Below are 16,830 nucleotides of genomic sequence, written 5' to 3'. Positions count from 1 at the left end.
CGGAGAGAGAAAACTGAAAGGGGCGGGACCGACTGCTAGCGAGAGCAGCGCGCCTATTGGCTGTAGACCATGCCGCAAGGGGGCGGAGCTGCGCGTGCGCAGACCCAAAGGACGCCCCGACGGCGGTTGAAAAATGGCGACTGTCGCCGAGCTGAAGGCTGGTGAGTGCGCGTGGGACGTTTTCCTGGTGGAAGATGTCTGGCCTTCCTCCCGTGAAAAGGATGGAATGAAAGGAACGCGCGCGAAACACAGAGTCAGCCTTTCCGAGGGGCTCGTTCTACGGTGTCAGGGCCCGCAGAGCGTCCGGCTGGTGTGGCGGCCGCCGCGCCCGGGCCGTGTGTAAGGGAAGCTGGTCGCACTGGGGCCGTTTTGAGACCAGCTTTGAGCAGGAGCAGGAGCTTCAGGACCGGCAGGTGTCCGAGGGGTCGGCAGTCCTGCACGTTGGGCTTCTGGCGCATTTGTGAGACCGCTCTCGGCCGAGGCTTTAGGCCGCTCCTTTCCTTTGGGACTGAATGATTACAGTTACCCACAGCCGTTATTGGGGTTACGTACAATCCCAAACCATCGGTTAGTTGTCCCTGAATCCTCACAGCATCCAGTGAGGTACGTCCCACTCTCCATTGGGAAACACTGGAGGTAGGAGGTTGCCTGGCCTGGCCATTAAGGTGCGAGTCCGTGAGGCTGGTAACATTTGCTCACCGTTGGTTTTGACGCGAATGTCCAGACAAATAATATTAGTTATAAGTAGCAGAGCCCTGAATGTCAGGCACCGCCCGTATTGTCTAGTAGATTCTATGTAACAACCTTATGCCCATTTTATAGACGGGGAAATAGAGGTGTAGCTCGCCCGGAGAAACTTAGCGAGAAAGAGGCCCATTGCGCGGACCCAGATCAGCCGCCCCTGAACGCCAGCACTTAACGGCTGGGTGATCCTACCACCCAATTAATAAAACCAGTTGAGTTTTCGGGGACCTTGGGATCCAAATCAGTAATTTTTAAAGATTTGGCAGGGAGGGGTGGACTCTTTGAGAACAGGATGCAGGAAGCATGGGTAGAAATGTGTATCTGGGCGCTGGCCTGGTGAACAGTCCTAAAAAGGCCTGCTTGGATGCACTATGAGGGACCTCCCTCCCGGGAACCGACCTCACTCCCCGCAGGGAGTATGTAACACTTGTGATACTGCATCAGCTTCAGAGGAATCATTTTTTTTTTTTTTTTTACTTTAATGAACTTTTTAAGTTTATTTGAGAGAGACACAGTCCCAGTGCTCCACACTGCCACCAAGGAGCCCAAGGGGGTGGCTGGAACTCATGCAAGATCATGACCAGCACCAAAATTGAGCCCCAGCTTCAGGGGATTCAAAGATAATTTGCAGACAGGGGTAGGGCACCTTGGCGGCTTCATTGGCCAAGCTTCTCGCTCTTGATTTAGGCTTTAGGCTCAGGTCTTGATCCTACGATTGTGAGTTGGAGCTCCACATGGAATTTTGGGATTCTCTCTGCTCCTCCCCTCCTCACGCTCACTCTCTCTCTCAAAAATAAATAAACTTACCAAAAAAAAGATAATGATACTTTGGTCTATTAAGGCAAATTAAGAACTTCTTTCTGAAGAAGCTGTTACAGCCCAGTGTTTTAATTTTTTTTCCAAATGTTTTATTTATTTTTGAGAGAGAGAGACATACATTGTGAGCAGGGGAAGGGCAGAGAAGAGAGGGAGACATAGAATCGGAAGCAGGCTCCATGCTTTGAGCTGTCAGCACAGAGCCCGACATGGGGCACGAACCCACGAACCGTGAGATCATGACCTGAACCGAAGTCAGACACTTAACCGACTGAGCCACTTAGGCTCCCCTACAGCACAGTGTTTTAAACACGATATAGAAGTAAGGGCGAAATGATACAGAACCCCAAAAGAAGATATAACTCTGGGGTTTAGGAGTATCCCTCCACAGATCTAGGGGGCCCTGTGTTTTTTTCCCGTAGCCCAGTTCTGGAAATGCTTTGTGTTCAAGAGAAACTCAGTGTGTCTTCCCAGCAACTGTCCTACGTTGTATGGACTTTTACCCTTTTAAAGCCTTCACACCTTCCCCCCTCCCTCCCCGTGTTGGAGCCGGCAACTGAGGCGTGACTGCCCCTAGGACAGACAGCCTAGAGTTCCCGACTCCAGCTTCACTGAGTCACATTTCTCTGTTGACTTTGAGGCTGTGCTGTGTGCAGACGCCGTCCCTGGCACAGAATCCTGGCCAGCGCAGACTCGCCATCGAACTCCAAGAGTGGAGTTAACGGGGCCCAGTGAGGTCCCTAGACCCTCAGAAGGTGGGGCCTTCCTTTTTTGGGCCTGTGGCAATCTGCCTGGGTGATAACTGTGCTTGCATACCTGCCAAATTGAAGGGATGATTTAAAAACCGGGAGCAAGAAAGTTTAAAATTTAGTCTAGATCATATCTCTGTAATCCAATCAGATGACCCAGGTTTTTGTTGTCGTTTATGTGTATGACAACATGCATAAGCTCTTTGGGCTCCGCTGTTGGATTTTTCTTTATGTTGATGTACTTATTTGGTGCCTTTGGTAGGACACAGTGCAGTGTTAAACTACGTTTATTACCCCAGTAGTGTGCAACACTGGGTTATAATGCTCCCGGGTAGAGTTTTTGAGCTCTTACTAGGTTCTAGACACTGTGGGTGAGATGGGTTGATTGTCTGGGTTTGTTACTTAGCCTTTAGGGACAGTGCGAAAAAGGTTCCAGATCACTGCAAGGAATGATGCCAGTTCAGCGCTATGCCCTTCATATATTTGTGGTTAATATTTATAGTCAAGTCTTATTATCATAACTGACATTGCAATATGACCCTTGCTCATCAAGAAGTTGGATTACATTGAACATATATATCCCCGATATGTCTTAAGATGTCAGTGATAGAGCTACATGCTAGATTTCTAACTAGGCTTTTAATTTCAGAATCCTCCTGTTTTTTTAAGAAATTAACTTGTAAGTGTCTTAAAAAAACAAACAAAATCCCCCCAGAACATCTTTTTGTTCTGAATGGGCCATTCCCCAAGGATTCTGGATATTGAAGGTTTTTATCAAATGACAACATATTCCTTCCTTTTATGGAATGTACTCATTGTCTTTAATTGTCTTTCTAGACCAGATTTTTTTTCAGTGACCCCAAGAACCCGTCTGCAGTGCTAAACACTCCGGAAAACATACGAGACAGTAAGGGTCAGTTTCAGGCCCTGGTAAGCTAAGTGTAATCCTGTGCTGCCGTTTTCTCCCTCACTGAAGATGCGTACCTGCCAGACTGTAGCTTCTGACAGTGATGATGTTGCAAAGATAAACTTGAATTTGCTGAAATGTATTAAAATATCACATCATTGCAACTTGAGAACTTTTTATTTTTATTACAAACTTGACTTTAGATGAAACTTTAGATGAAAACAATGGCTATTAGGCCACTTACTAGTAAGGCATTTTCCTTCAAAAGAGGCCTAAGGCTGGAGCGGCGCCTGGCCTGCTAGGGCTGTGGAGTGTGTGACTCTTGATCTCCAGAGTTTGAATGAGTTCGAGCTCCATGTTGGATGTAGAGATGACTTAAAAAAAAAAAAATCTTAAAAAAAAAAAAAAAGATAAAATTTATTCTGTAATTGAAACCTAACATTTTATATTTAACAGTTTTAAGGGACACCTTGGAGAAAAGAGGAGTGTTGGGGCATTTAAAAGCAAGGATCCGAGCTGAGGTTTACAACACCCTGAATGATGAAAGTGAACCCCCACCTCCACTGTCTCATGAAAACCTTCTAATTAATGAATTAATTCGGGAGTATTTGGAATTCAACAAATACAAGTATACAGCGTCTGTCCTCATGTCAGGTAAGAGGTGACTGTTACTTACCGGAAACTAAATCTGCTTTGTCCCTTCCCTCAGTTCTCAGAAACTGTTTTGGCTGGAAGTCTGCTTTCATTTCCACACAGTGTCATCCGAGTGACAGGGACATTGACATCTCGTGGGTTCTTTCCATGGCTTGGACAAGTGCTCATGAGGTTTACTGTATCGTAGGGGAAAATAAATAACTAAACACTAGGTGCATGCTTTGAAAAAATCATCTGTAATTCCTGATACTGAGAACAAGCAGTTTACATTTTGTTTGCTGCCAGCTTTTTTCTGTACGTATGCTTTAAAAGTACAGTTTTGATGTATATATTTTTTTATTAAAAACATGAAACACTAGAGATAAAACTTTAAAATATTGCTACTATTATAGGTTAGGGACACATGCAAAAGTGTGTAAAGGCACGGTATTTAAAAAAGGATTAGGAAGGTAAACTCCACTGAGAAAAATGAAAGAAATGGTATTGGGGGGAGGGGATGGGCAGTTAAAGAGATGTTTTTCTGTTAAATTTTATTTCTGAAGAAAGTAAAGAACAGAAAAGAATGCACAGTGGTCAAGACAGACCTTCCTCCGGGCTGGGGGAGAAATGGGATTGGAAGGGGGGCACGTGTATCATTTGATCGCCTTGTTTAAGGTTTACTCTGTGCTTTAAGACTGATCCTTCATCAGGGAAAAGAAGCCATGAAGTAGATTTTAGAAGAGAGAATGAATTCTTTGAGATGCTGGAACTTTCATTTAAATGCTCTTTTATTGACACTCCAGATGTCTTACCGTTAGGCATATACCTTCACTCAGTAAAGGCCAGGAGTTCAGTGGTCTCAGGATCTTCAGTATCAGGACCCGCTTTGCTCAGTTTGTTACAGAAAGCTACATAATAGTGTTGGTACTCGTAAAAGAAGAAAACGATGAAAATATAATGAGTGACTTGGATTGGGCTTCCCTAACGTGAAATATAGTAACCATCATATTGAGTTTCATATCAAGTGTCCAGTCAAGTTTCTTATTAAGTTTCCTGGCTTTTTTTTTTTTTAAAGGGAGGTATAGTTAACAATACAATATACCTCTTTTGGTGGACACCTCTAGGAGTTTGACCAAATGCATACAGTTGTGTAACTGCCACCACAGTTGGGGTCACGATGTAGACTATTGTTGCACCTCAGAAACTTCCGTGTGTCCTGTTGTAGTAACTCCTTTGTCTACCTTCCCCCACTCTAGCAACCACTGGTCTGTTGTTTTCTGTACCTGTCATTCGCTTTTTCCAGAATGCCATACAAATGAACTCACTCAGGACGTAGCCTTTTGAGTCCGCCTCCTTTCACGTAGCATAATGCATTTGAGATTCAGCTGTGTTGCTTTTCTCCCCCTGACTGGCATTCCTTTGTACGCTGTGCCGATTTGATCCACCGTCGCCAGTGGTTCATAGTTTGGGGCAGTTTACCAAGCAGCCATAAACATTCACGCACAGGTTTCTGTGTAAACCTAAGCTTTCACTTCTCTCGAGTCAAGAGCTAAGAGTAGGATTGTGAGGTTGTGCGTGGTACGTACGTGCTCACCTTTGTAAGAAACGGCTCAACCTTTTGCCAAAGCGGCTGTCCCATTTGTGCCTCTCCTATTGGCAAAGCCACGTCTGAGAGTGTCCAGCTAGCCTGTGTCCTCGCAGCATTTCATATTCGGGTTAATTTTACTTATAGAATTATTGCGCCCGGGTGGGTATTGTTACTGTCCTGTGTTTAACTTGTAAGCTTCTTCCAAAAACGACTTCTGAAGTCCAGTATGAGAAACGGTATGTTCCCAGCCAAAACTGGGGGGATTTGAAAAATGAATGTCTGTTAAAGTTAGGCAGGTAACAGAGCAGGTATTTTAAAAATCATAAACTCACGCACTGTTGGGTCTGCCTTGGTTTGTGCTGTCATCACTCTTCGAAAGTCTGCAACGTCGGTGTACCTGGTGAGGGGTTCTTATCAAAATCATATGTGCTTTTTAGATGAGTAAGGACTCCTGATTTTTCCTCCAGAATCTGGTCAGCCCGTAGTTCCATTGGACAGACAGTTTCTCATCCGGGAACTAAATGCATTTGAAGAATCAAAGGATGACACAGTGTAAGAATTTTTCCCCCCTATAATTTATGTATTTATTTATTTTTAAACGTTTATGTTTTAGAGAGAGCACGTGAGCAGGGAAGGGGCAGATCTATTGATCTGAGTGAGAGAGGGAGTCACAATTCAAAGCAGGCTCCAGGCTCTGAGCTGTCAGCACAGAGCCCACTGTGGGGCTCAAACTCACGAACCTTGAGATCATGACCTGAACCGAAGTCAGATACCTAACTAATTGAGATACCCAGGCGCCCCTCTAGTTTTTATAATTTACATCCAGGTTAGCAAATGGTGCAACAGTGATTTCAGGAGTAGATTCTTTAATGCCCCTCATCCATTTAGCCTGTCCCTTTCCCACATCCCTACCAGCAACCCTCTGTTCCTTATATTTAAGAGTCTTTTACGTCATGTTACCCTCCCCTGTTTTTATATTATTTTTGCTTTCCTTCCCTTTTGTTCATCTGTTTTGTATGTTAAAGTCCTCATATGAGTGAAGTCACATATTTTTCATTCTCTGGCTAATTTCGCTTAGCATAATACCCTCCACCTCTATCCACATAGTTGTAAATGGCAAGATTTCATTCTTTTTGATTGCTGAGTAATACTCCATCCAGTGTGTGTGTGTGTGTGTGTGTGTGTGTGTGTGTGTGTGTGTGTACATACACCACTATTCTTTACCCACTCATCCATTGATAGACATCTGGGCTCTTTCTGTACTTTGGCTATTGTTGATAGCGCGGCTATAAACATTGGGGTGCATGTGCCCCTTCGAAACAGCACACTTGTATCCCTTCGTTAAATACCTAGTAGTGCAATTGCTGGGTTGTAGGGTAGTTCTAATTTTAATTTTTTGAAGAAACCTCCATATTGTTTTCCGGAGTGGCTGCACCAGTGTGCATTCCCACCAGCAGTGCAAAAGAGATCTTCTCTCTCCGCATCCTCACCAACATTGTAGTTGCCAGAGTTGTTGCTGTTAGCCGTTCTGACAGGCGTGAAGGGGTATCTCACTGCGGTTTTGATTTGTATTTCCCGGATTATGAGTGATGCTGAGCATTTTTTCACGTGTTGGTTGGCCATATGGATGTCTTCTTTGGTGAAGTGTCTAGTCATGTCTTTTGCCTATTTCTTCACTGGATTATTTGTGTTCTGGGGGTTGAGTTTGGTAAATTCTTTATAGATTTTGGATATTAACCTTTACCTGATTTACCTGTCATTTGCAAGTATCTTCTTCCATTCTGTCGGTTGCCTTTTGGTTTTGCTGATTGTTTCCTTTGCTGTGCCGAAGCTTTTTATTTTGATTAGGTCCCAGTAGTTCATTTTTGCTTCTGTTTCCCTTGCCTCCAGAGACATGTTGAATAAGAAGTTGGTGTGGCCAAGGTCAAAGAGGTTTTTGCCTGCTTTCTCCACGAGGATTTTGATGGCTCCTGTCTTATATTTAGGTCTTTCATCCATTCTGAGCTTATTTTTCTGTATGGTGTAAGAAAGTGGTCCAGGTTCAGTTTTCTGCTTATTGCTGTCCAGTTTTCCCAGCACCACTTGCTGAAGAGACTGTCTTTATTCCATTGGATATTCTTTCCTGCTTTGTCAAAGATGAGTTGGCCATACATTGTGGTTCCATTTCTGGGTTCTCTGTTCTGTTCTATTGATCTGAGTGTCTGTTGTTGTGCCAAGAACTTTTTGTAATAATATTTTTAAAAATAAAAACTTAAAAATAAGTTTTTAGATAGTGTTGTATTGGAGTCATAATCAGATAGTGGTGGTTTTATTTCATTTTAATTCAGCAAATATTTCTTTGGTTCGAGTGTGTGTCTAACGCAGCACCAAACCCAAGGCGTGTAGCAGTAAACAAGGTAAGACGCCTGCTCTCTGGGGTGGAGTTCCCGGGGTTTCAGAGGACTGAGCAACTGTCCTGCTACAGGTCACTCTTCATGGCTTCTTGATGCATTCCCCCCCACCCCTTTTTCTCTGTCTGAAACTTCTGTTATATTACTTGTTTCCTTACTCACATTGAACTCTTCCTCCTGATTATTTCCTTCACTTCAACTTAGGAATACACTCAGATCCCCCCCAAGCCCTATCAACTCATTCTGACCATTGTACTCAGCGAAACCAGCCCTCTGTTCTCATTTTGTTACTGTCCCTCTTATGCCCTCTCTGCATGTGAAATTCTCTGATCACCATTTATACTGAAACTGTGCTCTTGAAAGGAAAGGTGACCACTTTCTAGTAGTTTCTTGGTTCTTTCCCTACTTCGGGATTGCTTAAACCTTTTCCAGAGAATCCCTGAATGGGGGGAAAAAAGGTACCTAGGAGGCCAGGGACATGGCTCAAAGCATTCTTTCCCTTAGCAAGAAATTTCTTTTGAAGTCTGAGGTTTTCTCTTTCTAAAACTTTATCTAATTTTTTTCTTTCTACTTCATGATTGTTCTACCATAAAACTGTTATAAATGACATACCAGTTAAATTGAAGTCTCCCACAAGTCTTTGTACAGTGAATGTTCTAGGATCATATGCCGCCTTTACCCTGTACTTTGTCCCAAGGTCCCGGCGCCAAGAGTGGCTGTATATTGTGTATTTCCATTTGAGAAGCTCAGTTTTACTGGCGTTTCTGTGACATTTTGTAATACTGACTATTCTCTGTTAAAAAACCTGTTGTCATTTGTTTTCTGTGATCCTTTACTATCTAGGTTTTTCTTTCCCTAACAGAGCTCTCTTTGGCTCCGCTAAGGTTCCTTTAAGTTGTGACTATTCAAGTTTTGTTTTTAACAGAACTTCATTTTGTCCCTCGCTCACGTTTTTGAGTGTGCACGTCTTTAATGTGCCTCCGTGCTGGTGACTGGGCGTGCAATCCACCTGTGCCCTGAACTGCTGGCCCACATTTCTGCTGGCTTCTCAACTCAGTGTGTCCCAAAATTAAATCTGTTGTTTTCATCTTCTTAAACACCCCTCTCCCCGATAGGTTCCTCATGTAGCCCTTGGGTCTTAAACTCAGAGCCCAGTGATGTTTGTGGCTCCGCTTCTTTCTCCAGCGTCACTCTGCAGATTCCAGCTCCTCTGCCTGGGCCGTGTCTGCGCTCCCACCGCCCCAGCTGCCTCGTTCCGAGCCGTCTGTCTGCTTCCTCTGTCTCCAGTCACTTTCTTTTCCAGCTTAGGCTTCCAACTGCCACACTTCGCTTTCTAAAAGACATTTAGTGCTTTGTTTAAAAACACTTCCATTGTGAAGTTCTCAGATTTTAAAAAGTAATACGGATTGTAAAATTGAAATGTTCTCACCCATGAAAGTAACCCACACATTTACAAAGGTAAATGGATGAGGTGATGGATATGTTCCTTAATTCGCTGAGGGAAATTCCTTTGCAGTGTGTGTATATATGCAAGTATCAAGTTTTCACATTATACAGTTGAATGCCTTTCAGTTTTATTCCTCAGTTATACCTCTGTCGAGCCGGGCAAACGGACACCAAATACTGGATCCGTGGGCCAGGGTGAGCGGGACGTAGCCCTCCACAAACACACTCGTCTTTTTCGGGGAAACTTAAGCATTTTCACACAAAGTAGCATAATGTCTAAAATAGCCTTATGTTAGGTCAAGCCATGCCCCCAAATGAGCTTGTGCCGAATTTATGAAGAAAACTGGTTTTCAGAGTTTCTGTGTTTGAGCATTGCAAACAAGGTATTGTAAGGCTGATCTCAAAAAAAATTCCTTTTTCACTTTTATTTTTTAAAAAATCTTAATATCCATGAATTTGTGGATTAAACGTGCTAGCTGTATGTTTTCTAATAACATTTAAAAATATCTGAATCTTAAAATTTTACACCTTAAAACTTTATTGATGTTAATTTAAGAACAAAATTATTTAAATTTAAGAATCAGCTTGAACCAATTAGCTCTTTGGGACCCATTGGTTTAAAATGAATAAAAACACCTATTTTATATTCCTGGATTGTAAGATACATTCCCTTCATAAGAGTTGAGGCGTCTTAAATAGGGAAGCTCAGGGTCCTGCTCCTTCGGGTAGGACAGACGGCCGCAGGGAGCGCGCGTTGCTGCGTGGCAGCTGCGCCAGGATTCGGTGCTTGAGACAACAGACGTTCATCATCCGTGATCGGAAATCTCTGGGTGGGCCCGGCGCTCCGCATTTCTTATGAGATCCAGTTAAGACACAGCCAGGGACGTTGTCATCTGAGGACCTGGCTGGGGCCGGAGGGTCCCCTACTGTGTGGCTCCCTCACCGGGCTGCTGGCACGCGCCCGCCATGCCTGCCCCGCGTCCCTTTCCCTGAGACAGTTTGAATGTCCTCGTGGCGCGGTGACCCAACAGAGAAGGCAAGGAGGGAGCCGAGGGCCACAGTGATTTATGACCCTGTCTTGGAAGTGGCCCAGCGCTCTCCTTGACTACCTTTTTTGGTTCAAAGAAGTGACGTGAGCCCACACCCCAGGAGAAGGCAGTAAGGCCCTGGCTTTTGAAGGGAAAGGAATGTCCTGCTTTAAACCATCGCACCAGCCAATGAATAGATGGCTCCACAAAATCGGTTGCATTATATTTTCAGTGATGAGACTGGAAACGTTTCTGTGGTACTTGTTTCTCCATCGTTAGGCGCGTAGCTTCCGTTTGTGCAGGGACGCAGCATACCGTGATGAAGAGAGTGTGGGACTTGGGGCGAAGCAGGGAGTCTGTTGGCTTACTGCCTCGGGGATCTCCAGCACATCTTCCGTGAGCCATGGTTTTCTCACGTAGCAATCGGGGATGATGATATGACATCCACAGGGCGAGGACAGAATGGAGGGATGCTAGAGTGCTGTGTAAACTACAGTGACCACTTTTTCTTTAAGCTGCCTTCTCTAAAAATACCTTATTAGTACTTGCTGTCTCCTGAGCAGCTAGCATGTATGTACTGTTTAGCATGTGCCAGGCATGTGTCAAATACTTGACCTTTATAAGCTCGCTTAGTCCACAGTAACCTTGGGAGGTAAGGCCCGCACGTAACCTCATGTACAGAGGAAGAAACATTTATGAAGAGGGGACATTAAGAATCTTGTTGCGGTCAAGTGGTGAAGCCAGGATTTGAGTCTAGGCGGCCTGGCTCTCGAGACCTATGACCTAATTTAGCAAGGATCTATTCATCCAGTGTTTACTGAACACCTGTTGTGTATTCACAGTGCTGGGTCCTGCGAGGTCTTGTGCTGGACCTTAAAGTTGAAAAGCTGAATTCCTGTATATTGTTTGACATCGTGTTTCAGTTTAGATGATGTTTAAGTTGGTAACATGGGTTCTCTGGATTTTTAAATTGCCTCTCAAGTTAAATGGTACTCTTAAATTAAAAAAAAAAAAGTAAATAGGGGTGCCTGGGTGGCTCAGTTGCTTAAGCATCTGACTTCGGCTCAGGTCATGATCTCACGGTTCATGGATTCGAGCCCCACATCAGGCTCTGTGCTGACAGCTCAGAGCCTGGAGCCTGCTTCGGATTCTGTGTCTTCCTCTCCCTCTGACCCTCCTCTGCTCACATTCTATGTCTGTCTCTCTCTCTCTCTCTCTCTCTCTCTCTCTCTCTCTCTCTCAAAAATAAACATTAAAAAAATTTTTTTAAGTGAATAGTTTGCAATTTGGATAATAACCCTGCATCTTCTTTAGTATAGAGAATTATCTGGCTGTTTGGGGGGCAGAGGCTGCTTTACAGAGTAGAGATTTGGGGGCACCTGGATGGGTCCCTTGGGTGAGCCCCCACCTCTTGAGTTCGGCTCAGGTCGTGCTCTCCCGGTTATGGATGGAGCGGTGAGTCGGGCTCCGTGCTGAGCGTGGAGCCTGCTGGGATCTCCTCCTTGCCTCTGCCCCTCCCCTGTGTGTGCATGCTCACTTGCTCTCAAAATAAACAAACATAAAGAATAGAGGTTTGTTTTAAGCTTTTCCTGTATCTGCTATTTTAATTGATTTTGGTTTTCTTCCTGCTGTAGACCACTTTTATATGGAATTTTAGCTTATTTCTTACGTGGAACTAAGGAGGACCTCCAAAATCCATTGCTGAGAGGGTCTTCACATCAGCCTCTAAACCCAGATCTTGGCAGACCACCTAGCGGAAGAAGGCAAAGGGGTATGAATTTCCTGAAGTGTATCATTTTGCTGTCAGCAAGTATATTTTCTTAAATAATTTTATCTCCGGAATAGTTTTTCTTGAGCTTTTGAGTCATAATTTAATTGCACTTACATCTAATACAGTTTTAGATTGTGTTCTTATCATGCTTAAAAAAATGCTTTTTGGAAGGAGGGTCTGAGGGAATGACCGGACAGAATTCTTAGGTATTATTTCTATACAGAAGTTTGGAAAAACTTGATTTTCACATACATTTGTACTCTTGGGAGCATCTTAGATTGTTGGTCTGCTGAACAAATGCTCACTTTCCCCCCCGTCTGAGAGTGAGGAAGGATCCGGATGCCGCAGGTCTGCGTCCCTCTGCATTTTCAGAACCGTGTTTGTGGAGGGCCGCACTCACCTGCACACCGCAGGTCCTTGGCACAGCAGCCCCGGCTTCTTTCACAACGTTCGCTCTTGAAATGAGCTTTCTGTTGTTTCGATCACAGCAGCAGTAGGCTCTCAATTTGATAATCTGATCTCAGGGGTTCGTTAGCTCCTTTCCAGCTTCAGTAGGGTTGACCGCTTTCTAAGAAGGGCAGTCAGGGTGGGGCTCAGGCAGCAGGTGAGCAGAACACGTGCAGCTCTGGAATGTGGACGAAGCTTGGAGGGAACATGTGAAATCCGAGCGCCCTTGGTGGCTTCCGTGCTCGGCTGTGCGCGGCGTCAGGTCCTTGCTGCGTCTCCTGCGACCTGAAAGTGGAGAGGTCCTGAGGCCACTCATGTCACTAGGAGTTACTCGCCCACCTACCTTAGAATGCCCAGCCGAGTGACGGGCCGGTGCAAAAGAAGGCATTGCCACCTCCTGACGTCACACTTGAGAAAGCCGAGCCCGCGAGGTTGGGTGACTCACCGAAAGCCTGCAGCTGATCGGCGTCAGCCATGTCAGCGCCTCCGAGCGCCGCTCATGTACCCTTTTCAGAGCTCTTGAGAAACGGTCCTTAGCCCCTCCTGTTGGGCCGGTACTGAGACCACAACAAGCACACGAGTACAGGTCGAAACCCTCAAATGATACGGTGCAAAATGCCCTTCGTCTCCCTCTCGGCTCTCCCTCAGCCCCCACTTTCCCTCCCTGCCCCAGAAGGAAGGCCCCTGGGACTCATTTCTGTGTGTGTCCGTGTGTGCGTTCTGCTTCTGCGCGTGTCATCCTGCAGTTTGCTTTTTGTGACGTGTCCTGTCCGCGTGAGACCTACTTCGACCTCATCCTTACCTCCTGCAGTAGCTCAGGCCCTGCTCATGGTCCCGTACTGACGTTAATTATTGGCTCTCGCCGTATTGCAGTATAGAATCACTTCTTTGCCCACACAAGTGTTTGTCTGGCGTGGGTGCCCAGAAGCGCGGCTGCCGGTTCAAAGCACGTACATACTGAAACCTGTCCAGAGCCTGTCGGGCCCCCTCGGAAAAGGCCTTACCAGTTTACCTGCCCGCAGACGGCGTGGTTGGTATAGCAGCCGCTCTCTGTAATCGCCAGCAGCGGGCGCTGTGCCCACCGACGCTGCTCACACCGCAGACCCACGCCGGGGGCATTTTCATTCCCGGAAGGGAGAACCATCTCTTGAGAAATAACTTTTCTGCCTTGTAAGCTTCTTTTTATTCTGTTCACTTCCATACAAATCCCAGTGCTCATCTCACGTGCCCTCCTCCGACCCCATCAGCGATTTCCCCGCCCCCCGCCCCTCTGGCGACCTTCAGTGTGCGCTCTCTAGCCAAGAGTCTCTTTCTTGGTGTGCCTCTTCTTTTTTTCCCCTTGGCTCCTGTGTTTTGTTTCTTAAAGTCCACACAGGAGTGAAATCATACGATATTTGTCTTCTCTGACTGACTTCGCTTACTGTAATCCTCTCCAGCTCCATCCATGTGCTTGCCCCGCTCCTAAGCTTTTCCTTTTTTTTTTTTTAATGTTTATATTTGAGAGAGACAGAGAGACAGCATGAGCAGGGGAGGGGTAGAGAGAAAGGGAGACACATGGGTTAAAGCCCCACGTCGGGCTCTGTGCTGACAGCTTAGAGCCTGGAGCCTGTATCTCCCTCTCTCTCTGCCCCTCCCCTACTCACACGGTCTCTCTCTCAAAAATAAAAATATTTTTTAAATTATCATAAAAATGTTTTTCCATTGTAAAAAATGTCTGGGGAATAGTTTCAGTTTTTCGCAATTTCTCAGAATTTAGTCTTTGCATTTCAATTCTTTTAACCTAGAACACTTCTGCCATCTACCCCTTCTTCCCCCATGACCAAAGAAATTCAACAGAAGTGCCGAGGGCCCCTTCTATCGGCAGAGCACAGGGAGTGGTCACTGGGGCTCCGGGCTCTTCTGAGCGCTCACAGAGCTTTATTCTTGTGCGTTTGAAGAATATTTTCTATAGTTTCTTGAATACTTCCCTGATTTGGGTAGGACGATGTAAACTGCTAGTTTTTTTTCTGGCCACAAGAGGGTGCTGCGGAGAGGCCTTTCTGTTCGAAGGAAGGTTTGTGTCTTCGGTGAAGAACTTCCGCATCCTTCCCAGTGCTCATCGAACTCTGTCCTTGCGACTTCCATCCCTTACATATGGGCTAAGAGCAGTTTGTAACTGCCGCTTCCGTGTGGGTTCCCTCCAGGGTGCTCTCTGCTCCACGCTCGAGACCGGGTCTTTAGTACTAAACATTTCGGGTTTCCTCAATAATGTTTTAAACATGACGAGTTCCTTTCTTTGTCCCAAGCCACCTGAAGAACTCCTCCAATATCAGGGGCGCCTGGGGGGGCGGGCGGTCACTCACTTAAATGTCTGACTTCAGCTCAGGTCATGATCTCGTGGTTCACTAGTTCAAGTCCCACGTCAGGCTCTGTGCTGACAGCTCAGAGCCTGGAGTCTGTTCTGTGTCTCCTCTCTCTCTGCCCCTTCCCCCTCTCTCTCCCTCCCTCCCTCTCTCCTTCTCCTTCCTCTTTCCTTCCCTCTCCCCTCCCCCTGTCTCTCCCCGCTCCACATCTCTCTCTCTCATTCCCACCCTCCCTTCATCCCTTCCTCTCTCTCTATCTCCTTCTCCCTCAAAAATAAACATTTGAAATCTCTTTTAAAAAAGAACTCCTACAATATTCAATATGTAAAATTCAAAAATGTAGATAAGTCTGCACACTGCTTGTTTGACTTGGGGTGAGTGCTGACCTTTGTGTGTTTCTGTGGATTACAGACGAGCACCTAGGAGAGAAGGGGAGCGTCCGCAGTCATGATGACCCTCTCGTGTCTCAAGCAGTGAAGAGATGACGTTTTCCTCCGGGGCATCTTTTGTCTCCAAATTGTGTGTATTAAGTAGCATATTTATTCTCTCAACGTGGCCAGAATACGTCACTAATATTTGTACTTTGTAGAAATTCGAGTTTCTGCAAAACATTGAGCCCCTCCTGTTTTATTTACTACATTTGTGAATAAAAGCGGACTCTGTCATCCAGCTTCTTGGATTTGACTTGAAGGAAAAAAACATTGTTTTCAGAAGGTATGATGACGTTTTTTAAATTTGGGAGAACTGAAGGGATTTTTTAGTACCCTGTATTTTCTTAAAAAAAAAATTCAGATCTTTGTAGCTGTGTCCTCTACCCTTTAACAAGGTTACATTAATTAAATTTCCTTCAGGCTGGAATTATTTGGATTGAAGAAAAATCCATTCATGTTTAAAAAAAAAAAGCATTTAAAAGAACACTAAAGCCAGAAAAAAAACTAATTCCTGCAAACTGTGTTTCTTTTTATGATCAGTGATTTTTTCAGATAACCATTTATAATTAGATTTAAATATCTGAATTATTGTCTAAATTTGAACTTTTAAACTAGGTAACAATGTACTTTTTCTTTCCTTGGACCATTTTGGCTTCTACTGGAAGATTTAATTAAAAGGTAGAGGAGGAAATAATTCTTTTAATTTTTCTGCAAGCACAACAGAGTTTATTATATAAAGAATGTGGAATAAGCATGAAGAGACAGGCTTTGGGAGGAACACCAGAAAGTGCTTTTTAAATGACGGCATCACTAACCTCCACGTGGCCTTCAGCTGCGACACAAGACCAGCCAGCGATGGTCCAGGCCCTCCAAGCCTCACTGACGTCCGTTTTTTGTTCTTGGGATAAAAACGTCGTAAAAGCTCTTAGTGTGCTCTCTGTAGAAAGCCATTGTGCTGTTTATTAAGACGTTCTTATCGCTCGGAGTCCGCAGACTGATGCCCCGACCACACCAGTCACGTCGTGCCCGCTGGGCCGGAAGCAGCAGGTGTATTCCGGCCTCACTCGCTTACCCACCCCGCGGTCCTGGCCGGAGCTGCGGAATGTTCTCCCTGGGAGCTGCTGCGCTGCTGCCTTCGGAGACTGCTGATGCTTTAGAGTTTCTACGCGGTGGTCGGTGTTCAGTTCTTACACATTAACCAAGAACTTTAATCTGCGTGCAGAAAGCTACTAAAGAAACCCCCTCGAGCCGGCTTTACAGGGGAGAGGATTTTGCGCGGCCCTGTTGACCAGCTCGAGTGACGTGCATGGACAGAGACGTGCTATCGGGGCTCATCTCCAGCTTTAAAATGAAATCTGCAGTATCTGGTAACCGTGATGAGTTCCATCGGACTGGGCGTGGCGGCATAAATACCTGATCTCAGAGGACTTGGTTTACACCCAGGGATGCTGGCGGGGGACGCTGCGTTTACCTCAGGAATTACAATCATGCAGGACTAGATTCAGAAAAAATGCTGGAGTTCATCATTTTGGAGACTG

General features: G+C 45.3%; 1 protein-coding gene across 1 annotated transcript; it reads left to right on the top strand.

Annotated features, from left to right (window-relative positions):
* The first annotated feature begins 89 nt into the window (after nt 1-89).
* On the top strand, nt 90-15,800 carry FOPNL (FGFR1OP N-terminal like). The gene is made up of 5 exons (XM_029949118.1): nt 90-161; nt 3,673-3,870; nt 5,905-5,989; nt 11,936-12,072; nt 15,273-15,800. The coding sequence occupies exons 1-5, from the start codon at nt 134-136 to the stop codon at nt 15,344-15,346; spliced, it is 522 nt and encodes a 173-aa protein (XP_029804978.1). The 5' UTR covers nt 90-133; the 3' UTR covers nt 15,347-15,800.
* The last annotated feature ends 1,030 nt before the right edge of the window (nt 15,801-16,830 follow it).

This window comes from Suricata suricatta, chromosome 8, assembly GCF_006229205.1.
Source record: "Suricata suricatta isolate VVHF042 chromosome 8, meerkat_22Aug2017_6uvM2_HiC, whole genome shotgun sequence".
Classification (NCBI taxonomy): Eukaryota; Metazoa; Chordata; class Mammalia; order Carnivora; family Herpestidae; genus Suricata; species Suricata suricatta.
This window is presented reverse-complemented; position numbering and strand designations above follow the sequence as displayed.

Excerpts from the sequence above, each read along its gene's own strand:
- FOPNL (XM_029949118.1), top strand. The coding sequence starts at position 134 with ATGGCGACTGTCGCCGAGCTGAAGGCTG. Across the intron at positions 162-3,672 it reads TGTCGCCGAGCTGAAGGCTG|TTTTAAGGGACACCTTGGAG; the intron begins GTGAGTGCGCGT and ends TATATTTAACAG. Across the intron at positions 3,871-5,904 it reads AGCGTCTGTCCTCATGTCAG|AATCTGGTCAGCCCGTAGTT; the intron begins GTAAGAGGTGAC and ends TTTTTCCTCCAG.